The sequence below is a fragment of the Pseudochaenichthys georgianus genome, chromosome 10, assembly GCF_902827115.2.
Source record: "Pseudochaenichthys georgianus chromosome 10, fPseGeo1.2, whole genome shotgun sequence".
In the NCBI taxonomy this organism is placed as follows: domain Eukaryota; kingdom Metazoa; phylum Chordata; class Actinopteri; order Perciformes; family Channichthyidae; genus Pseudochaenichthys; species Pseudochaenichthys georgianus.
Window position 1 is genome coordinate 3,449,660 of NC_047512.1, and position 27,141 is coordinate 3,476,800.

The 27,141-nt window shown below is 41.7% G+C and overlaps 1 protein-coding gene across 11 annotated transcripts; it reads right to left on the reverse strand.

Annotated features, from left to right (window-relative positions):
• Nucleotides 1–8,505: 8,505 nt before the first annotated feature.
• LOC117454303 (tripartite motif-containing protein 16-like) lies at nucleotides 8,506–26,877 on the reverse strand. 11 transcript variants are annotated; one of them, XM_071204590.1, is made up of 13 exons: nucleotides 26,801–26,877; nucleotides 18,304–19,168; nucleotides 17,522–17,605; nucleotides 17,296–17,442; nucleotides 17,047–17,204; nucleotides 16,785–16,965; nucleotides 16,513–16,680; nucleotides 16,173–16,402; nucleotides 15,835–16,092; nucleotides 15,557–15,751; nucleotides 15,249–15,479; nucleotides 14,956–15,108; nucleotides 14,672–14,895 (listed from the first exon to the last, which is right to left on the reverse strand). In XM_071204590.1, the coding sequence occupies exons 7-13, from the start codon at nucleotides 16,517–16,519 to the stop codon at nucleotides 14,719–14,721; spliced, it is 1,251 nt and encodes a 416-aa protein (XP_071060691.1). In that variant the 5' UTR covers nucleotides 16,520–16,680; nucleotides 16,785–16,965; nucleotides 17,047–17,204; nucleotides 17,296–17,442; nucleotides 17,522–17,605; nucleotides 18,304–19,168; nucleotides 26,801–26,877; the 3' UTR covers nucleotides 14,672–14,718. The 11 variants fall into 11 exon arrangements, with proteins under 11 accessions (XP_071060685.1, XP_033949379.1, XP_071060691.1 ...); XM_071204587.1 differs by having other exon boundaries at nucleotides 17,522–18,046; XM_071204588.1 differs by having other exon boundaries at nucleotides 17,522–17,821; nucleotides 17,986–19,168.
• Between the last annotated feature and the right edge of the window lie 264 nt (nucleotides 26,878–27,141).

The following is a 27,141-nucleotide window of genomic DNA, read 5'->3' on the forward strand; positions in this document are numbered from 1 at the left end:
CTACATGTTATAGTTGTACTTTGAATTGTGTCCTGTGTACTATACTGTTTTTTGTATTTGACTTTAACTATATATTTATTTGTTGTTCCTTTCTTTTCTTTTATCTTCACTATATCTGTAAAGCGTCTTTGAGCACCTGTAAAAGCGCTAACAAATTAAATCTATTATTATTATACTGTATACTGTAAAGCACTTTGTACATCCGTGTTGAGAAGGGTGCTATACAAATAAAGTTTTACTTACTTACTTACTTGTTTGTATTATTTTGTTTATTTAAATCTGTTTTGTTTGATTCTCAAAAGAGAACAAAGATGTAAGCAAATTGTGTTTTATACAATTGTATGTTATTATGACATCATAACTGCAATAGATGTATGCTGTTTTAAAATGATGCCTATATTGTAAATGAAGACTATTGTTATATAGATTGACTGATAGACTGTCTCTCTCTTACCAAAGCTGAGCTTCGACTGACGCAGTCTTTTCATTGTATCTGAGTCAGTGTAAAAAGAAAACAATACAATGTTATATCTTCAATGTTTTACTCAAATTGAAATGAAAGAAAATCATTACAACGTTTGTTAAAAGGTAATCCTTCTGACATTGGATGGATGTAATTAACTGTAGCTCTCTAGCTAGTTTATTCACGCAGTTTAAACCAAAGTATAGCCAATAGCTGCAATATAAGTTAGTGTGCATGTTGTCGGACGTCCACTGACTAACGTAGAGCGTTCACACAGGATCTGCTGCTCATATGATGTCCTGATGAACGGAAACACAAGCAGCCGCTGGACTCAGATCTCTAGATACCTCATCACTCCTCCGCTGCTCCGATACAAGTCCGGGCTGCGGTGGTTTGTTGATGTCGTCTTCTTCTGTTTCCTTTAATCGAGGTTATGGAAGGCCCCCATCGTCAGTAAATGGAAGTACTACAAAGAACAATTATTTCACAAGTTTTGTTATACACAGCTGGAAAAAAATTACCGAGGTCCGGACAGTGTTGTAGTCAAGTCACCAATTCACGAGTCCAAGTCACCCTCGAGTCACCACTCTTCGAGTCCGAGTCCAAGTCCGAGTCACCAAGGGAGAGTCGTAGTCGAGTCCGAGTCCAAGTCCGAGTTACCCAAGGAGTGTCCAAGTCGAGTCCGAGTCATCATTACCTGTGTTCGAGTCCGAGTCCAATTCCGAGTCACTTAAGAAGAGTCCAAGTCAAGTCCGAGTCACAAGTCTTCATGTATTAATCTTCGTGGATATATGTTTTGAAATGTAGCTGCTCCTCTACATTGCTGTTATCCTGTCTATTGAACTGCTGTGAAGCCAGTTTGGCTACAATTCTTGTAATAGGTGCTATACAAATATAAAGCTTATTTCTAATATTAATATTATTATTATATATAAATAAACTATATTTAAATGAGTTACCTTTAGAGAAGTGATTATTTTGTATGCCAATATTTTCCTATGGTAAAGTTTTCGTTTTGCACTTTTATTTTGATAGTAATAAGATCGGGACTCTTATTTTGAAGGAACTTTTACGGGTTAAATCAGTTTACCATAAAGATTTATCCCCAGAAAGCACATGGCTACTTAGCATGCAAAATGACGTCATTCTGCATGTATGTGCTTTCGTGTTATCGGCTGAATCTTTATTTATTGATTAGATCAGTTACTCTGATGATAGTGTTCAAGACAGCCTGTATGTCTGAACTCGATCCTTAGAGTAATGTGTTACGGAGCCTTCTCTTCTATATTGTTTCCACATAACGAGCATTTTGCTCTTTTCCAATGTGGAAGCAGAATGTGTGAAAGCATACAGCACGATGCGGGTGTGTCTGTAGACATCTCAAGACTGGAATAGGGGCCCAGTACGTGAACTCGCCATACAGGATAGAGGACAATCAGACTCCAGAGAAATGTGCTCGAGTCCGAGTCCAAGTCGGAGCGTCAATGTACGAGTCGAGTCCGAGTCATCGTGGGGGGGAATTCAACGAGTCCGAGTGCGAGTCCAAGTCATCCTGTGCGAGAATTCACGAGTCCAAGTCCCAGTCGCGTCAATCAGTGCGCGAGTCCGAGTCGAGTCACGAGTCCCAAAAATCGGCACTCAAGTCCGACTCGAGTCCGAGTCCAGGACTCGAGTACTCCATCTCTGGGTCCGGACCACAGTGACCTCAACGGTGCATACCGCCACCTACTGTACAAGAGTGTGTATCCCCATATCATCCTATCACCACTTGTGGAATTATACCACTGTATTTACGTTGTTTTAAGTTCTTCCAATCAATCCTGTTTCACTCAAATACTTAAGAATGGCCTTCCTGGTATAGAGAGGCGAAGTCACGCCCATCTACTTCCGGCCCATGGGACCCCGGAAGCGAAAAATGTACATTGAATTCAATGGAGAGAGAACACGTATCTTTTGATCCCGTTTGAATTGTGCCACGAACTACACATATGATGTTTGTCAATCTTAAACTATAAGTTCCATGTCAAAAAAGTCACATTTTGTCGTAAAACTGTTGAAATATAAGATTATGAAAAATACGCGACTACAAAGACTACAAATCCCAAATCCCATTCTGGCTCGCGTAAGTGATGTCACAGGCGATAATGCTCCAAGTGGTTGTGACTCGTAATTAAAGCGAAGAAGAAGAAGATCTCATAACTGATTTATTCCCTCCAATAAATAAGAGATTGCTAAAAATAAATTCACTTTTACAAGATGCCTGTGTGCTTTGTACCAGGTTGTAATCACACAAGTGATCATACCACTTGCTCGTTCTATCGCTTCCCGTCTGATGAAAGGACCAGGAGTCGCTGGATCAGACATATCAGGTAATGCACATGTTGTGCATGGAACACAGTCAAGTTAGCTACCTAGCTAGTAGCGACGAGTAGCGAGCACGTTAGTTAGCATTACATTACTTTAGTAATGGTAGCCTTACCATGAAATTATTATTTTATTACATGAAGTAAACTCAAGCAAACAGATATTGTTCTAAACTGTATTAAAGTAAACAGGTATTATCTTGAACTGTATTGAAGTGAACATGTATTATTTGGGACTGTTTTAAAGTAATCCTATATATATAAACCTTCTTACATACACTTTCCCAGACACCCTGACACACACACACACACACACACACACACACACACACACACACACACACACACACACACACACACACACACGTCCTTTTCAAGGTTCTTTTTGGGGCCAATATAATCTCAAGTACTGATAGCTTTGCATGACATTCTTCTGGACGTGTTTCATTGTGATGACAGTAAGGGTGAGTCAATCTGTTTGTTGGAAAGACAGTAGTTGAGTGATTACTGAGAGAAAAGTATTAGAAGAGATAATTATTCAAAGTCTTGTTACTTTAAAGCGTTGTTACTGACCTTTTTCTCTTTTATTTCCTTTCCCTCACCTGTAACTGCTGAGACCCTGAGGAACATGCACACTGGACTGACCTGCTCTGGCAACCTGACTTCCACTGTACGTAATAGTATTTGGTTATGGTATATTATTTATATACATCAAAGGCACAATGCACCCCCCAGAGACACACATGTATTGAGTGTGATATTGTGCATAGGTCAAGTGAAATCATCTTTACACACTAGAAAACTGGAGGAGCGGCAACTTGTTTTGAAATTGAATTTTTAATATCCGATAATAAAGTTGATCTGTTTTCTTTATTCTTCTCTCTTCCCAGCTCCATCCATCACCATGCTCTGTTCCTGCAGGTCCTGCTTGCTAATCAATGCTTTATTTTTTTACACAATTACAAATAAAGTCAATGTATTGTATGACATGAAGTTGTGCTTCATTCGGAGTCAATAATAAATCCATTCTGCCTTCATCTGCACAATGACTGTGGACTGCACCGACATCCATGTAGCTGCCCCCCAGTAAGATGAACCAAGCAAAGAGGGTCGCCATCATGCCCAAGGACATCCAGCTGCATCCGCGAGAGAGGGCTTAGACTGACCTGAGACCAGCACACCCAAACACAACGGCTCTTTTAAGAGCCACCTACAGTTTCAAAGAGTTGCAATCCTACGTTATTATAATGATTCAACCGGTTCATGTGTCACTTAGTTTACTGAACCGTGATGAATGAAAGAAATGAGTGAGGTAGTGGTTTACTGAAGTTACAAAGACATTAATATATGAGTGACAGGTCAGTGTAAACACAAGCTTCTGTCAATTATGGATCACTCAAACTATTTATATAAAAATATGTAATAACGTTCGAAAATAAGTATTCGGTATATTCTTTGATAGCTTTTGGAGAAGGTTGTTTTTAAGTTTACTAAAATCTATCGTTTCAACTGTTTCACTTTATAAAAAGGAACAGGTGAGTATAGAGCATTATTGAGTTTCTTATTCTGTCAGTAAATTATCCAGATGAAATGTTTATCATTATTTTAGTCAACCCTAAACAAATTGATTGTACCTTTTTAATAATGAAAATCAAATCAATTAATTTCTCCAACAGTCAACTATTTTCATAAAGAATATATATATTTTTCAAAGTCAACTTTATTGTCAATCTTACTCAGTTTGTGTTTATAGACAGAGAGATCAAAAAGACTTTTAAATTAAATAAAATTATACAATTTACAGATATGTATACAAATATATATATATATATATATATATATCCTATATACACCATCATGTATAATGATGATGGACACTTCACTGTCTGGATGGCAGCTTGCTGGTCTCTGCTCAGTCGCATTGAGGCAAGCATTGCCTCAAGCCCCCGACCCCCATACCCCTTCACCAGCTCCGGCACGGTGACAATGGCCTGATGTTGAGGCCGCGGCTCTGGCTCAGGTGACAAAAGCCATGCCATGCCACACTGTGCGCCCCTCAGTGCAGACCTGAACCAGTCTACATCCTGAGTGGCGATGTCTCTGGCCAGTGGGTTGTAGGTCTCCTCTCACTGTTGGTAAAGTTGAGACACCGGCTGGACTACTTTGGAAGTGCCAGGCTTCCTCCACTGGCACTCAACATCTGTGGAGCTGATCTGCCACATGGCACATATTGCCAATGCTGCAGCGTGGCTGCATTTGTACATCCCCCGTGCACAATCACAGACAGCGCTCTGCATCGCGCCATCGTCTCCCATGCAGATCTGTACAAATAAAGTAAGTACCATGTTTGTTAGCATGCTATAATAGATTGAATGAGCAATAATACAAGGATGGTCCGGATCTGGGGGTGGGAGGGGTTATTTTTCCATAGTTTTGTCCTCTTGTCTGATTGTTGTTATTGTTTGTTTTTTCTGTATTTTTTGTAATGTGTGTTGTTCTGGTTGTGATTGTACATTGTATTTTTCTAAATGTGTATGAATATATTTTTGAAAAACATTTGATCAACAATAAAAAAGGACTTGGTCAGGATCTAGACTCAGTGTGTAATTAATTAATTAATCAATGCTCTCTACATTAGGAAAACACATACCAGTGTACCCGAGGGAGTCACGCACAGCTGTGCCTGGATAACCAAACACATTGACAAGATAACCAAAACCCTTGAATCTACACACAGCAAATAAACTCAAATGACACAACGAGATGTAAAAGGAGATCACACATACAGTATAGTCGATATAAAACTGTCCGCTTCAATCTGAAGAGCAACTAAAACAAAACACGGGAGTGTACCTTGTTCTTGTGAACACTAATGTTATCCACAGCACACACAGAGACCACGAAGTTCTAAAGGAGAACACTAGTTACTGAAACAAAACACGTTAGTGTACCTTGTTAGCTAATGTTAGCTAGCTGACATTAACGTTACACATTGCACTCATATTACTCACCAACATCTTGTAAAGCCGGTCCCGCTGCTCTTACAGAACCGACTAACTCCCCTTTCGTGTATGTACAGCTCTCAACGTGTCCAGACTTGTAGTCACCTCGTTTTATACTTTTATTCTCATTCTGAAAGAAACAGGTGACATTTGCTAACGTGACGGCCGTCTTTGTGATGGTGACGCGTATTGTGCGAGACGAGAGACCTGTAGTTCACTCAGCGGTTTCACACAAAAAAATGTGTAACTTCACAGTTTTACGACACATTTTTATTTTTTTGACTTGCAAAATATTCTTTTAAATTGACAAACATCATATGTGTCATTCGTGGCACAATTCAAACGGGATCAAAAGATAACCTTTCTCTCTCCATTGACTTCAATGTATAATTTTACGCTTCCGGGGTCCCATGGAGCCTCCTGGAAAGGGAGGGACTTCGCCTCTCTATAGCTCTCACCCCCTCACCTTCTGTTCCCATCCCCATCAGGCTCCACTCCCTTCCTGCCTCTCGGACCCTGTCTCTGTTGTGTACATGCTGCAGTGTAATATGATGTGTTCCACATTTTCTTTCACTCCACACCCCCTGCATTCTTCAACTTCGCTTTTTACCATTATAAACATTGTGTGGTTTAATCCTGTATGATCCAGTCTGAGTCTAGTGATGATGATCTCCTCCCGTCTGTTCCTTTCGGTATAGACCTTTATTATGATTTCGGTAACTTGTGGTATCTCCTCCCTTTCCTCCCACCTTCTCTGCCATATTTCCACATCTATGCTCAGATAGTGAGTCTGTGCAGATCACCACCCTATCAGGCCTGACCTCTTCAACCTATTGTAGCCCAATAATTGCTGCTAGTATTTCTGCTGTATAAACTGATGATTATGTGACACTCGTTTTGAAATTGATATTTTGAAGTCTGGTATACACGCCTATCCCCACGCATTCTTGCTTCTTATATCAATCTGTATACATGTTGAGGTAATTGTAATTTTTTCGTTCGGGTACATACTCGTTTTAATTCCCACCTATTTTTTCCTTTCTATGATACTCACATCTATATTAGCTTCTGGGGAAAGCCATGGGAACACGGCTAAATGGGCTTGCTTTGGCAAACGTGATGGTCTCCACTCCACATGCCCTCGTTCTCTCCTCACTCGTCCAGCCAAACCCACGCCCCTGGAACTTTGCATATTCCCAGCAATCCTGTAGTATTCTGTTGGTGATATGTTCCTCTCCACTTCCTTGTAGCCTGACCCAGTATGACAGAGCAAGTTTCTCTCTTCTGATCTCCAGAGGTGTCTCTCCTCTCGGAGTCGGCTTGACTCGGTTTCATAAAGAATGCACACATGTGTTTAATCGTTAATGTCAGATATACTAAGTAAATACATTTGTTCCTGCTCAAGATTAGATTCAACTTTATTGTTATTGCACAGATTGCAGGTACTGAGACAACGAAATGCAGTTTAGCTTCTAACCAGGTGCAAAAAGCAGTGAAGTGGAAAGTAATGTTCACAATCTACAGAATAACATATAGAATGAATTGAATGATGAATAAACAGTGGGGTATGAATACACTAGATATCAGCCTGTGAGCAGTATGAACAGTGTGTATGAATATGCTAAGATATATAAAGTATGCAAACGGTAAGCAGTGCAAGTATAGTATAAAATATATAGATATTAATTTCATGATGATAAACATTGTGGAACAATGATGAAAAATGTGAATGGAAGTGGCGACGTAAAACTGACAGGTCCACCGGAAGGGAAGCGACTTCGCCACTCGGCGAAGTCCCGCCCATCTACTTCCGCCCCATGGGACCTTATTTGGGAAAAATTATGTATTGAAGTCAATGGGGAGAGAAAGATTATCTCTCGATCCCGTTTGAATTGTGCCACGAATTACACATATGATGTTTGTCACTCTTAAAATCTATTTCCATGTCAAAAAAGTCACAGTTTGTCATAAAACTGTTGAAATATAAGACAAAGAAAATACACAACTGGAAAGACTACAAATCCCAGAATCCCGGTCCCGCATGCTGGCTCTCACGGAACCGTCTAACTCCCCTTGTGTGTATGTACAGCTCTCAACGCGACCAGACTGGTAGTGATTTTCACCTCTTTTAATACTTTCCACCTCATTCTGAAAGAAAGAAGTGAAATGTTTCAACGTGACGGCCGTCTTGGTGTGTGGTGCGAGATGGGAGATGTAGTTCATTGAGCGGTGTGCAGTGTTATTTCACATTTTCACAACAAATTTTAATTTTTTGTATTGCAAAATTATCTTTTAAATTGACAAACATCATATGTGTAATTCGTGGATTCGAACGGGATCGAAAGATAATCTTTCCCTCGCCATTGACTTCAATACTTTTTCTGAAATAAGGTCCCATGGAGGTCCCCCGGAAATGGAGGGACTTCGCCTCTCGATAGATTTGTTGCGCTTTTAAAAAAATTCTTTATGTTTATATGAAGCATTAAGGATACAAATAAAAACATACGACAGAAGTAATACATATCCTTAAAATAAATACCGTTTCCACTGCTTTTGAGCAATTTAAACAACTTGATGAGAAAAGATGACAGACATAAAACAAATCCAAAGTTAAACAAAAATGAATTTCAAATTGCTGCCATGCACTTCTTTAAAAACCTTTATTTAAAACGGTCAACTTACAAAAAAACACTCAAATATAGATCAAATGGTGCAAAAACAATACAAAATATAAAAAGACCACAGAAATAAAATTCAACGTAGAATAAATACAAAAAAACTTTAATCAAAACTGTCACATACAAACTGTCGATAGGCGCTTTCACACCAAGTACTTTGCCGTACTTAGTTCATGAGAACTCTTTAGTTCTCATGAACTAAGTACAGATCGCGTTCACACCGGAATAAGTCCCTGATGGAGGATTAGGCAAATGAAGCCGCTGACGTCACTTCTTCTTCTTCTGCTTTGGGTTTACTGGCAGGCCGCAAACCACTTCACGGCGTATACTGCCGCCCAAAGTCCCCGCCCGGAAGTCCCAGCAGCTTCTACTGAAGCCTTCCGAGTAAATCGTCAGAAACGCCGACACCTCCTCATCTCCACCGCTCCCATGTTTTCTTTTGTGTTGCCATAAGTTAGTCTCTCTGCGTTTGTGCGCTGGGCTAATGCTAATAATGCTAATGCGAGGAAAATAAAATGGCGGCTTCACAAAACATTTTGGGAGTTTTACGGGGCGTGGTTTGCAATCCGCCCAGCCAATCAGACACAGGAACCTTTTTCTCCCACGAAAGTACCTGCTCTCTAGCAGGGACGGAAAAGAGTGTGAACAGGTTCTCATGAACTAAGTTCGAGTTCCAGATTTTTTTGGTGTGAATGCAAATTTTCTGAACTATATCGGAACTATACTTGGAAAAGTACTCCGGTGTGAAAGCGCCTCATACAACTTCTTTCAAATAGACGAAACGTTCGGAAACAATAAGAAACACAGAAACGAATACAGTAATGAAACAAATTCAACGTAGATTAAATACATTCTTAAATGTTTTTCAGTGCTTTAAAGATTTTTTTTTTTAAAGGGTTAACATACAAACAAAGATGGGAGAAGTACTCAGATCTTGTACTTGAGTAAAAGTATAAGTACTCAGATCTCGTACTTGAGTACAAGTAGCAGTACCAGAGTGTAGGAATACTCTGTGACAGTAAAAGTGAGCAGTGCATTGCAGAAGTGGAGACAAAGGCGTGGACTAGCTTTTCGGCGTCAGACAGAGTGAGCGTGGGGCGGAGTTTGGCGATGTTCCTGAGGTGATAAAAGGAGTTCTTGCACCGCTGTGTTTAATGTGAGCCTCAAAGGTCAGATGGGCGTCCATGTTCACACCCAGGTCGGTGACTATTGAGGAGAGGGTAATGTCATGTCATGTCAATGGCCGGACTTGGAGCTGTTGAGTTTCAGGAAGTTTTGTATGGAGCTAAACACACTCACACATGCTCCAGGGAAGCAGGGGGCGCTACTGAGTCCATTGGGAAGGCGGGAGGTTGAGCAGAGCATGGAACAGCCCTTGCCAGTCCGATGGCAGGTGTCTCTAGCGATCCAGCGATCTGGGTCAGTGTTATAGTGATAATAAACAAGGTGAATTTAGCGATCACAGCGAAAACAGCCAAGACACATATTGAGCCCGGAAGATGAATGTTATTAAGGCTGTAAATATAATAATAAGCGTGTGGGTAAAATGGACAACATTGTAAGGAGATTTAAACTATACAGCGATTCTGCACTCGGTCAATCTGCTCTTCATTTTCTTTCCTGCTATATTCAACGAGTGATACAAATATTTTTTACTACAAGTTCTTAATAAAACTGACACTGTTGGACTCGGTACTAGTTGACTGCTACCAGAAATAAAAGGAAGTACTTTTACAGTGTACTTTGTGAGTAATCCTCTGTCAGAGTCGCCTGCATAGTACATAATGCATGTTTTCTGCTATCTTTGATGAGTGATAAAAAGACCATAAGTTCTTAATGAAATGATCAAGGCCAACTGTTTTTATGCCGACTGAGCTGGACTTAAACTACTTCTGTCAACTTGAGGTTGCAGAACTCAGCAGTGCCACCAGAAGATACTAAATCAAACCGAAGTCCAGCATGGAGAAGCTGAGTGAAAGTGGTCTGCACTCTGTGGAGGAGAGTCATGGTTTCAGAGACCCTGTAGAAGGACAGAACACCTGCATCGTGATCCAGATACACTCCAACTCTGGAGGACCGAGGACCTGAGACGGGAGTTTTGATGTTGTTGTACCAAAAGGTATAACTGTTAATGTCAGAATATAACGTCCAAGATTTATCATTGACTCCAAATAAACATTCCTCCCAACCCCCTGCTCTGCTGATGTTCTTGTATGCAACTGCTACAAAAACTCCCCACCCTCTCAACTCCACTTCCCAGTAACAACGACCAGTCAGACTTTCTTTATTCAGGACCTGAGGCCATTTCGTGAATCTGTCTGGGTGACTTGAATATATCTGGCGTCGACTCGTGAATGTTGCTTTCCGGCCCTCCTCAGTTAACAGCAGCTGTGTGTTTGCAGTGTTTTGATCCAGAGTGATGGCACGTGAATACTTTAAGAATTCAGCTCTGGTCTTTGGGTCTGGTGGAGACAGTAACACGTCCACTTCACTCACCATCAGCGAGATGTTGGTCCACGTCTTCTTCACCACGTCCTGTAGTTTATCTCTGACTTCTGACACAGCCGCCGTCACGTCCTGAAAGTAGCGCAGAGGACGGACTTTGATGCTGGATGAGTGTTTGGAAACACTGAGAGGTAACGGAGAGGGGTAGTTGAGCAGAAAGTGGGTGTGGTCCTCTGCGTGAGAGAGCTTCTGCAGCTCAGCGTCTCTCCTCGTCAGCTCCCTGATCTCCTGCTCCAGCTTCTCCTGAAGATCTTGGACTCGACTCACTTCAGTTTCCTGCTGGGATCTGACCTGCTGCTTCACATCAGAGCTTCGTTTGTCCATGAGACGGATCAGCTCAGTGAACATCTTCTCACTGTCCTCCACTGCTTTATCAGCAGAGCCATTGATGGCCTCCACCTCCTGCTGAAGCAGCTTCACCTCCTTCTCTCTGTCCTGGATTCCCTGCTGGATGTTTTGTCGACTCCCCTCCAGCTCTCTCTGCCTCTCAGTCCTTTCCGCTGCAGCCAAAACTGTCTTGTGGCCTTTATGGTCATCCATAGGGCAGAGATAACAGATACACTGCTGATCAGTGCGGCAGAACAGCTTCTTCACCTCCTCATGGCGAGAGCACATGCTCTCCTGGAGCTTCTTGGAGGGCTCCACCAGCTTGTGTTTCTTAAAGGCAGGTGATTCATAATGAGGCTGGAGGTGTTTCTCACAGTATGAGGCCACACACTGCAGACAGGACTCCAAGGCTTTCAGTTTTCTGCCAGTACAGCAATCACAGGCCACATCTTCATCTCCAGCATAGCAGTGATCAGCAGGAGCAGCTTGGAGTCCAGTCTTCTTCAGCTCCTCCACTAACTCTTCTAGCATGGTATTTTTCACCAGGACAGGCCTTGGTGCAAAGGTGTGTCTACACACTGGGCAGCTGTAGATTCGATTCTCATCCTCTCCATCCCAGTGGCGATGAATACAGTTCATGCAGTAGTTGTGTCCACATGGAATAGTCACCGGTTCCTTCAGTGGATCCAGACAGATCGAACAGCTGACTTTCTTTTGGTCAAGCCGATTTTCTTGCTGCGCCATTTCACCTCTCTGTTAGCAAATGTCGGTTTCACTTTCCCAGAATAGAAACAAGCTCTGCTCCGTTTATGTTGCTTGTCCCAAAAGCTTGGGTACCACAGCAACAATAAATAAATCTGTAGAAAACAGAAAAGTGCAGCAGCGTGAAATAAACATAGGGTCCGATTGATCGTCTGGATTGCTTCTCATTCAAAATTCAAAGTACGTCATACAGTTACAAACAAATAGCTGTACATAACAAACATATCAGATTTCTCAATTTAAGTTATCCGTCTATGTCACAGTTAGGGGTGCATACCGTACAGAAATCAGATCCGGTTTTCGATACTTTTTTAAAAATGTTATAAAAGTGAGGCGTAATATCCTTAAATTCGTGCCCAAACCGTCAGAATTACGATGTCAATTTCACCGTGAAACTCCGCAAACGTCTCACTTTAGAACATCTAAAGTGTGGCTGCATATGACTGCCAGTCTGAATGGTAACTACTGCAAGAAGTTTATTTCTTGGAAAGGCGGCAACACATCCAACCTCCAACCAATGCTGTCTCGTATGGCAACCAAGTACCTTTGTGTTCAGGGAAGCAGTGTGCCGAGCGAGAGAGTGTTTAGTTCAGCAGGTGATATCCTACCTACGCTGTGAAAGGGCCCGTTTGGATCCAGAGAGTCGATCACCCGGTAGATCGCCCGGTCGATCGCGGGGAGATTCCCAGTCGATCGCGAGATTTGTCTAAAAATAGAACAACAATATTCTGTTTTATCGTTAATGTCCTATAACAGAAGTATTCAACTCAAATTCAACGAGGTCCAGTTAGATAAAATCTCCCCATGCAAAGGTCCGGAACATCAAAATGTCTAAGTTGCTTTCTGAATTAGTGCGATATATATTGAAGTAGTTGCAGCTTTATCAACGTCTGCATGTCATGACTGCCAATCAAATAAATTCAAACACAACAATATTTATTGTCAATTAACGTTGAACTATACAGATATACAGTAAATACTGTGGATATGTGTAATTTTCCTCTCGGGCTGCATTTAAAAATAAAATAGGAGAAAATAAATAAAATAGCTTTTGAAAATATGTGCATTTTCAAAGTGCTTAATTTTAGATAAGGCAAGGCAAGTTTATTTATATAGCACTTTTCAACACAAGGCAATTCAAAGTGCTTTACAAAAAATGAAAGACATTAAGCATTAAAAAAGAAAAGCTAATAAAATAAACATGAAAAAGTACATGGATAAAAGTTACAGTGCAGTCTAAGATATGAATAGTTCAATTAAAAGCAGCGACAAAAATAAAAGTCTTCAGCCTGGATTTGAAAGTAGTCAGAGTTGCAGCGGACCTGCAGGTTTCTGGGAGTTTGTTCCAGATATTTGGAGCATAATAACTGAACGCTGCTTCTCCATGTTTAGTTCTGACTCTGGGGACAGAAAGCTGACCAGTCCCTGAAGACCTGAGAGATCTGGATGGTTCATAATTTAGCAGGAGGTCAGAAATGTATTTTGGGCCTAAACCATTCAGTGCTTTATAAACCAGCAGCAGTATTTTGAAATCTATTCTTTGACACACAGGAAGCCAGTGTGAAGACTTCAGAGCAGGAGTGATGTGATCCACTTTCTTAGTGTCAGTGAGGACTCGAGCAGCGGCATTCTGAATCAGCTGCAGCTTTCTAATAGATTTTTTAGTGAGACCTGTAAGGACACCATTGCAGTAGTCGAGTCTACTGAAGATAAAGGCATGGACAAGTTTTTCCAAATCCTGCTGTGACATTAGTCTTTTAATCCTAGATATGTTCTTTAGGTGATAGTAGGCTGATTTAGTAACTGTTTTAATGTGACTGTTGAAACTCAGGTCAGAGTCCATGACTACACCTAGATTTCTGGCTTTATCTGTTGTTTTGAACATTGCAGACAGAAGCTCAGCACTAACTTTTATACGTTCTGCCTTGGCTCCAAAAACCATTACCTCAGTTTTATCTTTGTTTAGTTGGAGAAAGTTCTGACACATCCAGTCATTGATTTGTTCAATGCACTTACTCAGTGTTTGAATTGGAGCATAGTCTCCTGGTGAAATTGTTACGGAAATGTGTGTGTCATCCGCATAGCGATGGTAACTTATTTTGTTGTTCTTCATTATCTGAGCCAGTGGTAGCATGTAGATGTTAAAGAGAAGAGGCCCCAAGATGGAGCCCTGAGGAACCCCACATGTCATATTTCTCAACTCAGATGTGTATTTACCGATAGAAACAAAGTTGTTTCTGTCCTTTAGGTAGGATTCAAACCAATTTAGAACTGTTTCCGAAAGTCCCACCCAGTTTTCCAGCCGGTCCAGTAATATGCTGTGGTCAACAGTGTCAAACGCAGCACTGAGATCTAATAATACTAACACTGAAGTTCTGCCACTGTCTGTGTTTAAGTGGATTTCATTAAAGACCTTTACAAGAGCAGTCTCAGTGCTGTGGTTTGGACGAAAGCCTGACTGGAACACATCCAGACAGTTATTTAAATGCAAGAAATTACTCAACTGTTGAAAAACAACTTTTTCAATGATTTTACCTAGAAATGGGAGGCAAAAACAACAACAACAAAGTGTGAGTTTTAACAACATGTTTATTTATTGACTTTTCATTCCTGTATAATCATTTTGCACAAAGATGGCACTGTTTGTCAGAGCACTTCATCCTTCTGGGTTTCCTGAAGAACAGCTCCAACGCCTGTGTGTATGGGAACGCCTCTGGTGCTGGTCCATTAACTGCTATCCGCAGACATGCAGCCAGGTGCTCCCCTTTCAGTCGGTTTCTCAGGTCAGTTTTCACCTGTAAAACAGACAGTTTGTTTTAAATGAACTATACAGAAATGACATGCAAAACACTTACCCTGTTCATCGTTGAGAAATCCCTCTCGCAGTTTACACTGGAGACGGGGATGACCAGCCCCACTGAAGATAGAAGGCAGAGGTTTGGGTATATTTCTGCCCATTCGTCCTTCTCACTGGCCAGGAGCTGCATGATCTCAGCTTGTGTCTTGTCCTTCAGGGATTAGCCAAGGCAGGGCAAATGAGCATATAGTATAATTGAAACATTTACAGAAAAAAACAAGCAATTCTAACTGTCAAGACAGATGAGACAGAAATAAATTCAGTTCACATTAATTCAGGTAATTTACCAACCTTAAATGCTCCTACGAGAACATGCTGCTTGTACGAGGTCCACTCTTGAATAACTGTGGCATCCTGCCCTAGGATGAATTTGTTGGTAAGGGTCTGCAACATTGAAATGTTGGTTACATCATTTGAGGTAACTGCCTTTGGACCCAGGACACTGAAGGCCCCCAGCAATTCAATATGCTGGAACCTCCTCTCAATGTTGCTCTCCAGGCTGCAGATGTAAGGTTTGAGGACCTGGAATGATATATTATAAATTTTTCAGTTCAAGGAAAATAAATATTGAAATTAAAAGTAAGAAGGGATGTATTTACATCTCTGACAAATCTGGCCCACATCTCTTCCCGGGGGCGCTCCAGAATTCCGTGTCCCCTCCTGATCCTCTCCAGCAATGCTAAAGGCCCCAAGTCCACCTGGGTTGTCCAGGTCTTGGTGTAGGCAAGCAAGGAACGTTCCGGGGAGTGGGGTCTCGCCTGCCTCCAGAATTCTCCCCAGAGTGTGACTGGCACCTAAATGTGGAAAAAGACAACAATATAATAGGATGGATAATGCAAATAACTGGGAGCATCAAATGCATTTCTTTGTAATCTACCTGCTCCTTTATGTGGAGAAAGTTCACATCAGCTCTCTGAAACACCTTGGACAGCATTGCTATGTGGGGCAGCACATCTGCCTGAAGGTAGAGGGCAGCCACAAAGCGGTATGTGGCACAGAAGGTGTATAGACCTTTGGCCACTGGGCACTCCCTTGTGCTCACTTCTTCTGCCAGAGCAGCCAGCACAGCTGGAAGGTTCCTCTGGAGGTTTTGAACGGCTAGGTCCTGCGATAGCCACCTTGTATCTTTCACCTCCTAACAACAAGTAGAAACACTGGTAAGTAAATAAATAATCTGACACCACAATAGTATTATGAAAATGGGTGAAAACACACCTTAACTTTCAAGTCGTTCAGACCAAGAGTGGTAGCGGCAGATCTCAATGTGGCTGACCTATTTCTGAAGAATAGGTGCAGTTCCTGCAGGTGGTTCCTGAAGTTTGCCATATATCTGACAGCATTTGAGGCATCTTTGCATGCCAGTGCTAGTCTGTGAGCAGCACACACTACAGAAACCAGCTTTGGAAAACGGTCTGTGAGCTGCTTTGCCACTCCATCCAAACGGCCTAGGCTTAAGAATTAAATGTAGTGTTGAGGGCGTCATTTTGTTTCCTTTAATAACAGCCGACAACACAAATTTCACACAATCCATTAGATTTAACAATAAACTCCATACCCGTCATCACCGCTGCACTGTCTGTCCCGAGTCCATAGAGCCTGTCTACCGGGAGCTCCTTCTTCTGCAGTGCACTCTTGATGGCAGCAACCACGCTGTCAGCTTTCCCATCTTCCAGTTACCAGGTCAAGGAAGTGGTTGAAAACACAACCCTCTTTATCCAGGTGTCTAAAATAAAATTAATAGGTCTTCACACATATTAATAAGTATTAAGTTTAACTAGGCCTACATCTTTATTTAAATGCACATCATTCCTTTAAAAAATACCCCACCTAACGTGTAAATCCAGCTGGCGGCTTACAGATACATCTGTCGTTTCATCAACCTCTAGTCTAGGCTGATCGCTTGAGATGACCTTATCTCTTGCAAAACAGGCAACTCTACTATCTGTGCAAGGATCTCCAGCATTTCATCCACTATTCTGTGTGATTGGTAATTGTTTCTTTGATCCACCTGAGAAAAAAAAGGAGATAATTTAACATTTAGCTGGTTAAAGTTCTTAGTTTCACAAGAATCAATTTGTACTAGGTTTACCTTCAGCTTTTCAAAGTAATCACAACCCAAAAGTTGAGCTAAACTTAACAGCTTAGGGTAGTTGGTCTGGTGAGCCATCTCGTTCTTTACTAGCCAGGAAAGGCATTTGAATCCACCTATGACGGCCTCATGCTCAAAAGCCTGCATCACTGAGTAGCCTAGACCAAGGGCAAAGACATAATTCATTATATGAGCCAAACTTGGTTGATAGATTGCAGAAATTAGATATACATAAAAAAAACGATATACCTGATGCTTTATTGATGAGGCTCTGAGGAGATGTGGCGCTCGATATAATCCTTGCGGAAAACAAGAATCCCAACTTCTATGAAAGCCCGTTTTAAGGGGCTTTCTTTATTGGAGGCTTGTGTTGCCTGCACATTCGGCAAAACATTCCTTTTAAAAAGAAAAACGAGTTAATTCTTAGAAAAACGAAGTCTTATTACAAATATTACCTTGCAAATGCCATTCATACCATGCTGGGTGAGGTAGAGCCAATTCTTGAACTGTGGCATTTTTAGCCAGTCAGGGTTCCATCCTGATTTGCAATGCTTGCAATCTGAAAATAATGCATTGGTATTACTGCATTTAAATGGTAGAGTTCTCCTTGCTATTAATACTATGTCTGTCTCTGTGAATGGGATGCTTGGAACTGTGCTGCTTGTTCACCTGCACCTGCCAGACTGGGACCTGCTGCTGCTTCTACCACACTGGGACCTGCTGCCTCTCCCTCAGTACTCTGACTATTTGTGCCAGCAGCTTCACTGACCACCGGCTAGAATTGAAAACAAGCTTGAATCTAGTTTGGTCTCTGCATTGCAACTCACCGTTGACTGCACTTGTATAATTTCAGGTCAAATGAACCGACACATGTAATTATTGAGACTTATGCATTTATTATTGCCATTGCAAGCCAAATGCTAACATTGGCTAAGTTACCTGTGTTCTCTCCTCGTCTCTTCACGCCGTATTCTCTTAGAATATTTTGTAATACTAATATCTGAGGAGTAAATGCAGGGGGAATTAACAGTCTAACCTTAGCTAAAGCTTATCTGTGTCCTTCTAACTGGCATAACCCGAAGAGAAAACGAATTATAATTGTTTTAATATTTAATTTAGCACACGTAACTTGCACGCCGCAAAGTTGGCCTGGCTACGTTAAATACACCCTTCGTTGCCACTTTCATCCAAATAATTCGAAGCTCCTACCAAAGTCAGAAAACAACAACACAATAAGGAGAAAATTAGTTGCTTTACCTTAGTGTCCGCGTCTTCTAAGTTAACGTAGTCTTCCCCGTTTCTCTTTTCCCTCCACGCGATGGCAGCGCGAACAGCAGGTGTGGAGCGAGGGATCATCCACTAGTTAATCGATCACAGAGCCGGCTTTTCTTGGCTTGTTTGAAGGTGATGAACAAATGACTAAGCTGCCAGTGCCTCTAGTTTACAGAGCCACAAGCAGATAGTTAACTAAGGTGGTGGCTAATGGATAAGTTAGCTCATTGGCGTAGGCTAATGTACTGTATAAAGCTCACGGATAGACAACAGATAGAGCCAGAAATCCAGGTGTAGTCATGGACTCTGACATGAGTTTCAACAGTCACATTAAAATAATTACTAAATCAGCCTACTATCACCTCCTTTTGCATATTAGAAACGGAGTTGGCGACACTAAAACGGCAATATAATGTTTAGCAATAATACATATGACATATATATTTTACATGTCTCCAGTACCGATAAAAAGACCGATAACGTAGGAGCTTAGCGGAACCACTGTCTTTAATAATTCAGCCCCGGGGCCCCCTTAATACCGGGGCTCGGTACCCATCCCTAGTCTTTACAAGTCTCACTAAAAAATCTATTAGAAAGCTGCAGCTGATTCAGAACGCCGCTGCTCGAGTCCTCACTGACACTAAGAAAGTGGATCACATCACTCCTGCTCTGAAGTCTTTACACTGGCTTCCTGTGTGTCAAAGAATAGATTTCTAAATACTGCTGCTGGTTTATAAAGCACTGAATGGTTTAGGCCCAAAACACATTACTGACCTCCTGCTAAACTATGAACCATCCAGATCTCTCAGGTCTTCAGGGACTGGACAGCTTTCTGTCCCCAGAGTCAGAACTAAACATGGAGAAGCAGCGTTCAGTTATTATGCTCCAGATATCTGGAACAAACTCCCAGAAACCTGCAGGTCCGCTGCAACTCTGACTACTTTTAAATCCAGCAAGAAGACTTTTCTTTTTGTCGCTGCTTTTAATTGAACTATCCACATCTTAAAGGTGGGGTAGGTAATTTTGGAGAAACCAGCTCGAGTGCGCTAGAATTTGAAAATACACAGCCGGAAAAAATCTGCCCCTTCCTTACAGAGCCCCTCCTCCAACACACACGAACGCGCTCATGACCAATGAGGGCACGAGATAAGTTTGTGCCCAGATGGAAGGCTGACAGGCAGGGAGGCCATCCAGCTACTTTAGCCGGGCCGGCTCAGGCTGTTGTAACTCAGGGCTCCAGACACATGGTAGCAGTGGTGTAAGAAGTACTCAGATATTCTACTGAAGTAAAAGTAGAAATACTACGGGGTAAAAATACTCTGTTACAAGTTACAAAAGCATTGGTATCAAAATATACTTAAAGTAGCTGAGGCCTGGTTCCACCTGCTCTGCTCTGCTGTGCTGCTGTAGCTGAGGCCTGGTTCCACCTGCTCTGCTCTGCTGTGCTGCTGTAGCTGAGGCCTGGTTCCACCTGCTCTGCTCTGCTGTGCTGCTGTAGCTGAGGCCTGGTTCCACCTGCTCTGCTCTGCTGTGCTGCTGTAGCTGAGGCCTGGTTTCACCTGCTCTGCTCTGCTGTGCTGCTGTAGCTGAGGCCTGGTTCCACCTGCTCTGCTCTGCTGTGCTGCTGTAGCTGAGGCCTGGTTCCACCTGCTCTGCTCTGCTGTGCTGTGCTGCTGTAGCTGAGGCCTGGTTCCACCTGCTCTGCTCTGCTGTGCTGCTGTAGCTGAGGCCTGGTTCCACCTGCTCTGCTCTGCTGTGCTGCTGTAGCTGAGGCCTGGTTTCACCTGCTCTGCTCTGCTGTGCTGCTGTAGCTGAGGCCTGGTTCCACCTTCTCTGCTCTGCTGTGCTGCTGTAGCTGAGGCCTGGTTCCACCTGCTCTGCTCTGCTGTGCTGCTGTAGCTGAGGCCTGGTTCCACCTGCTCTGCTCTGCTGTGCTGCTGTAGCTGAGGCCTGGTTCCACCTGCTCTGCTCTGCTGTGCTGCTGTAGCTGAGGCCTGGTTCCACCTGCTCTGCTCTGCTGTGCTGCTGTAGCTGAGGCCTGGTTCCACCTGCTCTGCTCTGCTGTGCTGCTGTAGCTGAGGCCTGGTTCCACCTGCTCTGCTCTGCTGTGCTGCTGTAGCTGAGGCCTGGTTCCACCTGCTCTGCTCTGCTGTGCTGCTGTAGCTGAGGCCTGGTTCCACCTGCTCTGCTCTGCTGTGCTGCTGTAGCTGAGGCCTGGTTCCACCTGCTCTGCTGTGCTGCTGTAGCTGAGGCCTGGTTCCACCTTGCTCTGGGAACAGCGTGGATACTGTTGTGCTGGACTGGGAGAATGGCGGGTGTCGTGTTTCTGCTGTGCCTTTTCTTGGCTGTGCTGGACAAGGAGAAAATCGCTAGTCGTCCTGAAAAATCTACTGGATTCGGGTATGTTCTGCCGCCCGCTGTGGACATCCCCTGTACAGTTTTGGAGGTGTTGCACAAACAATTGCTGGTTGCACTGTTGCGGACTTTCATTTCGGAAAATGTTTGTCTTTCTCACATGCCTGCCACGATGGTCCTTCAGAATTGTTTTTTAAACTCTAATCTGACTTTCGCGAAGTTTGCTGGTGACTCTAGAACAGCTGACAATGTATGTGTGTTGATTAAGAGGAAAAGGTGCCTGGTATTTTTATTGTTGTTACTATCAGGAAATGTACAGCCAAATCCAGGTCCACCTAGCAGTATTAGTCAAATAGCTACTCCTGCTGATCTTATATTTAGATCTGGGCTAGGGTTAATTCATTTAAATGTGCGTAGTCTGTTACCTAAATTAGATTTTGTCCGTATTTGGGCGAGCTCGACTGATGCTGATGTCATTGTCTTATCAGAAACGTGGCTAGATAAATCCATTTTGGCCTCTGACGTTTACTTAAATGGTTACAGTGTATATCGTACTGACCGGCATAAAAAAGGTGGTGGCGTTGCCATTTATGTGAAAAATAAGTTTTGTGTAACTAATATGGTTTCCAAATCTGTTAGTAAACAGCTAGAATTTTTAGCCGTGAATATTGAGGTAACAAAGGGTCAACAGCTCATGGTGGTGGGCTGCTACAGGGCCCCTTCGGCTGTCAAGGACTCTTTATCGTCATTGGCAAAAATGTTATCACAACTTTCCTACAAGGAAATAGTGCTGCTTGGGGATTTTAATTGGGACTGGTTAACTTCTGTGTCAGAGGATTTAAAAAAACCTGTGTACCTCTTTGAATTTTACCCACATTATAGACAGTCCTACTCGCCTTAACAATAAGTCCCCTAATAAATCCTCCTTAATTGATCTAATTTTAACAAATGTTCCACATAAATACTCATCTGTGGGAGTATTTGCTAATGATGTGAGTGACCACTGTGTTGTAGCCACAATTAGGGACACTAAGGTCCAAAAGGTTAAACCACGTGTCATCACAAAGAGAGACAAAAAACACTTTGTGGAGCAGGGTTTTTTACATGATCTGTTTGATTTTGATTGGGGTAGAATCAATCTGTGTGCTGATGTAGAAACTGCATGGTCTTATTTTTATCTTGGTTTTATGAAAATTATAGATAGACATGCACCTCTGCGTAAATTTAGAGTGAAGGAACGAAACAATCCCTGGTTTTCTGCTGAGCTGTCCAGTCTCCTTCATGAGAGAAATAATGCTTGGGCTAAGGCTAGGAAATCAGGCTCAGAGGTAGAATGGCTACGTTTTAGGCAGCTAGGAAATAGCTTCACATCTCAAATAAAAAGTGCTAAATCAAAGTACTATTTCTCGGTTACCACAGAAAACCTGAATAATCCTAGGAAATGTTGGAAAGCCATAAAATCGATTTCCACTGGTGATATCCCAAATGAGCTACCTCCGTGCCTTACCACAGCATCTGGCACTATATCAGACAGGGCTACTATGCTAAATTGCTTTAATAAGCATTTTGTGTCTTGTGGCTCTATGTTTGATTCTGTCACTGACTGTACTTCTGCTTCTGTGAACGCTCCAATCCGTGACTCTGAACAATGTGGTCTGAATAACCCTTTCAGTTTACTCCTTTAACTGTTGGTATTGTTCATGAAGCATTATCCAAGTTAGATCCTAGGAAACCGGCTGGCCCGGACAACTTAGAACCTTTCTTTTTAAAGATAGCTGCAGATGTTATTGCTCCACCTCTTACTTCTCTTTTTAACCTCTCCCTCAGCACAAATACAATTCCAAAATTGTGGAAGTCAGCGTATGTCCTGCCTTTGCTAAAAGGAGGGGAGGCAACTATTTTAAATAACTATAGGCCAATCTCTAAATTGTCAGTTCTGGCGAAGGTGCTCGAACGACTTGTGAGTGAACAAGTAAAGGAGTTTTTATGTAACAATGACATCCTGTCTAAACATCAGTCAGGCTTCAGAAAGAAACACAGCACCATCACTGCCACAATGAAAGTGTGAATGACATTACTACTATTTTAGATAATAAGCAGAGTTGTGCAGCTCTGTTTATTGACCTTTCCAAAGTATTTGACACCGTTGATCATCGCATCTTAAAGCAGAGGCTACTCAGTATTGGCATATCCAGCCTTGCAGTGGGTGGTTTGTGAACTACCTCTCTGAAAGGTCCCAATGTGTTCACTTTGATGGGCTGTCTTCTGAGTGGTTAAACATTTCTAATGGTGTACCACAAGGTTCTGTTTTAGGACCACTTTTATTCTCCATCTACATCAACAGTTTAGGTGAAAATGTGGATGAAGCTACTTTACATTTTTATGCGGATGATACTGTGATGTACTGTGCAGGTCCCTCATTCAGGAGGCTGTTGTTAAATTACAGGCTGTTTTTAACACTATTCAGACTCAGCTCTCTGAACTAAAGCTTCTTTTAAATGTGGATCAAACCAAGGCAATGCTCTTTTCAAAAGCAAAAAAGACACCAGAGCCTGTTTTAGATATTGTAACTACGCAAGGAACACAACTTGAAGTTGTTGTCTGTTACAAATACCTTGGTATCTGGCTTGATGATTGTCTCTCTTTTAAACTCCATGTCAATAACCTGCTAAAAAAACTGAGGGTTAGGCTAGGTTTCTTCTACAGAAACAAGTCCTGTTTCTCGCTTGAGGCCAGGAAAAGGCTCTGTGACCTTTTTACCTGTGCTGGACTATGGTGATTTGTTGTATATATATATTACCTGAGCAAATTGGATGCTGCATATCACAGTGCTCTGAGATTTGTCATAAATTGTAAAGCGCTTACACATCACTGTGCACTGTATACCAAGGCAGGTTTACCATCACTCTCTGTACGGAGGCTCAGTCACTGGTACACTTTTATTTATAAAGCTATGTTGGGCAAACTCCCGTATTACATCTGTTCTCTGGTAAAGCAGAAAGTTGCGGGCAGCTATTGTCTGAGATCGCAGGATGTGGTCTTGTTAGATGTGCCGAGAGTGAGGACTGTCTTAGGTAAGACGGCTTTTATGTACGCAGCTCTACTTGCTTGTTACAGCCTACAGTCCAAATTAAAATTGAGCAATTGTATTTCTCTGAATGTTTTTAAGGCACGTCTGCACGAGATGCTTTCTGACACTATGGGTGTTTGTAAGTGTTGGGGAATATGTAAATATGATGTCCTCTATTGTTTTTTTTATGTTGTTTTTATGTTTCATGTGGAACTAAATTGATGCAGGTCTCCCTTGTAAAAGAGATCCATGATCTCAAGGGACCTATCTGTCTAAATAAAGGTTTGAAATGAAATGAGATGATTGGTCGTGTTTTTTACAGCGCTACGGCTTCCACTGATGACTTTTTTGTCAAAGCACTTCAGATATTCATTGCTATCGGGATGTTAAGAGCATTCTATGCAATATAACAACAAGTGTATCTCGAGCCGGTTTCTCAAACTTACCTACCCCACCTTTAAACTGCACTGTAACTTTTATCCATGTATTTTTTCTTTTAATGTTTATTTTATTATCTTTGCTTTTTAATGACTGATTTTAAATGCCATTTTCGTAATGTCTTTCATTTTTTGTAAAGCACTTTGAATTGCCTTGCGTTAAAAGGTGCTATATAAATAAACTTGCCTTGCCTTGTACTTAAGGGGAGACACTACAGGTGAATACAGTAAAATGTGTATCTTATAACGTCATCACAATCGCCACATTGATATGCAAATTAGACGTTACATATAGCCTAATTAAATACCAAGGCATTGCAGGTGAAAGGGATAACAAAATAAAAAATACATATCACCTCACAACTTCCCCAGATAGTCAAGTCAGTTTTTCCCCCTGAAATGTTATGTTTAAATATGCAAATTAGCTTTAAATCTATAGATGAAATCAGACAGGTAGTAAAACGAACACCATTTATGTGTTTTTTGGAAGTTTTCTTTCCATTGAGTGAAATAAAACATGGAATCAAAATAGACCAAAATGTACAAGTACATGAAAAAACGATATTTTTATTTTACTTAAAGGTGGGGTAGGTAAGTTTCAGAAATCGGCTCGAGATACACTTTTTGTTATATTCCATGGAATGCTCTTAACATCCCGATAGCAATGAATATCTGAAGTGCTTTGACAACAAATCCATACAAAATGTCATCTGTAGAAGCCGTAATACTGTAAAAAGTACAACCAACGGCCTGGATGGCCTACCTGCCTGTCAGCCATCCATCGGGGCACACACTTATCTCGTGCCCTCATTGGTCATGTGCGCGTTCGTGTGTGTTGGGGGAGGGGCTCTGTGAGGAAGTGGCAGATTTTCTCCGGTTGTGTATTTTCAAATTCTAGCGATCTCGAGCCGGTTTCTCAAACTTACCTACCCCACCTTTAAGGCGAGACACGGCAGGCAAAACATCGGTTTTCAAGTACTGGTCAATTTTGAGATTTTGTGCTATTTTGATTCTATAACATGTTTTCTTTCAGGCTTTTGGAAGGAAAACGTACAAAATACACATTTAAGTGTTTATTTGACTATAGTTTGTCTATTTGCGTCTGTAGATTTCTCCTAAATTCACCAAAAGTTAGCATTCTAACGTAACATAAAGTACCGCGACCGCTGTGTGCACCATGTCAACAGAGGTATCGCTGGAAAGCTCCGTCTCTCCTGCACAATCTCATCGGATCCAAATATGGTCATTTCCTTTGTATCAGCAACCAATCGTGAAAGCACAAAGGGGTCTTAAACCAAGAAACAAAATCTCATTGGCTGGTGTCAATTTCTGACAACGTGATTCGTTCAGATGCGTCACGTGGTGTGCTAAAACACTTCCTGGTTAGCTTTCTGCTAGAAATTGAAATCTCAAAATGGCAAAAGAACGGCGAAGAAAACGTTCACAGAGAAGACGACAACAATTGTCACTTGCACGAAGCAAGGTTATACAAAAAACAAATGACCCCCGAACAGGAAATACCTCCACGGAGTGCGTCGATGTGCAAGCTGTCATCCAGAGAACAGGAGGGTTTTGCTAGCACCTCACTGCAATCTTTAAAGGTCGTTTTCTCAAAATGAGTTTTTTCTCCTACTCTAAGTTCGAAACTTCAACTTCAGTAGCACGCAGATACACCAAACCTTCCAGTTCCTATCAATATTATGAAGGCTTTTACAGAAGGGTTTGTTCATATATCATTCATAGCCTGAATTATACAACATCGTATACCTAAAAACATGGCGAAAATTGATATTTTAGGGCTGTTGACAGTATTTCTGATTTATGGAGTGATAAAAAGAGATATCCAATATCCCTTCTGTAAAAGCCTTAGATACTAATTTGACTACAAAATGAAACAAGAATTTTGAACCTGGCTTTATCCAAAGTTCAGATTTCGATTCCTGAAATGTGTTAAAATATGTGCATATTTAATGAGATAATGGGTAATTTGCATATTTAAACATGCTATTTCAGAAAACTTGTAATACAAAAAACAATTGCCTTATTGTAAGTAATTAACTGGAGAAATTCCTAGCTGATACTTTTAAGTTAAAAAAATTACCCTATTCACCTGGGGTGTCTCGCCTTAAACAGTAACTTCATAATTGTGATTGTTGTCTGCTCTTGTGCGTAGTGTTAGTAGAATGATGTTGAGTATTAAACAACTGCGTGAGTGTGAGGGTATTAAAATAAATGTGTCGGTAAGTCTTTTATACATTATTATGGGAAATGCCCTTTTTCTCACTTGAGCTCCTGCCCCCCCAAAGTGTCTGTGCACGTCCCTGCTGTCAGTGTTAATGAACTAAAAAGACATGGCGATGTGCCTGCAAGACTCAAAACATATCACCCGTGCGCAGCAGCTAACATGCCTGCAAGCCTTTGCTCAGGTCTTATTTACACACGGCGCGGTGCGGCTGAAGCCCGCGAAAAAGGCTTCCATAGTTGCCGACAGTTTAGTATTTTTAAAGTACCGTTACTATGTCAAACATGCTCAAAACTGTCTGACACACTCTCTTAAACATCTCTAACATTATACTTTGTTTACACAAGTTAACATAAATCCTTTTCATCATGTACTGACCTGTAGAAAACAGAAAAGTGCAGCAGGGTGAAATAAACACAGGAAGCGGTTGATTGTCTGGATTGCTTCTGCAATATCACCCAGCCGCAGCAAGACGGTACACGACACGCCCCCTAAACGATACTACGGTGGCTGAGAGACATCGACACCGTATATGGCAGATTAAAAACGAATTGCAAATGTTATTGTAGCATTGCAGCAACTATTTGGCAAATAAATTAATAACCTAGTCTATCCGTTTGAGACACAACAGCATATGACTTTCAGCACAATTCATTTTGTTTAATTAATAAATTAAAACAAAAAGGTGGTTTAGTAAACTTTATCTTATTTTTGTAATA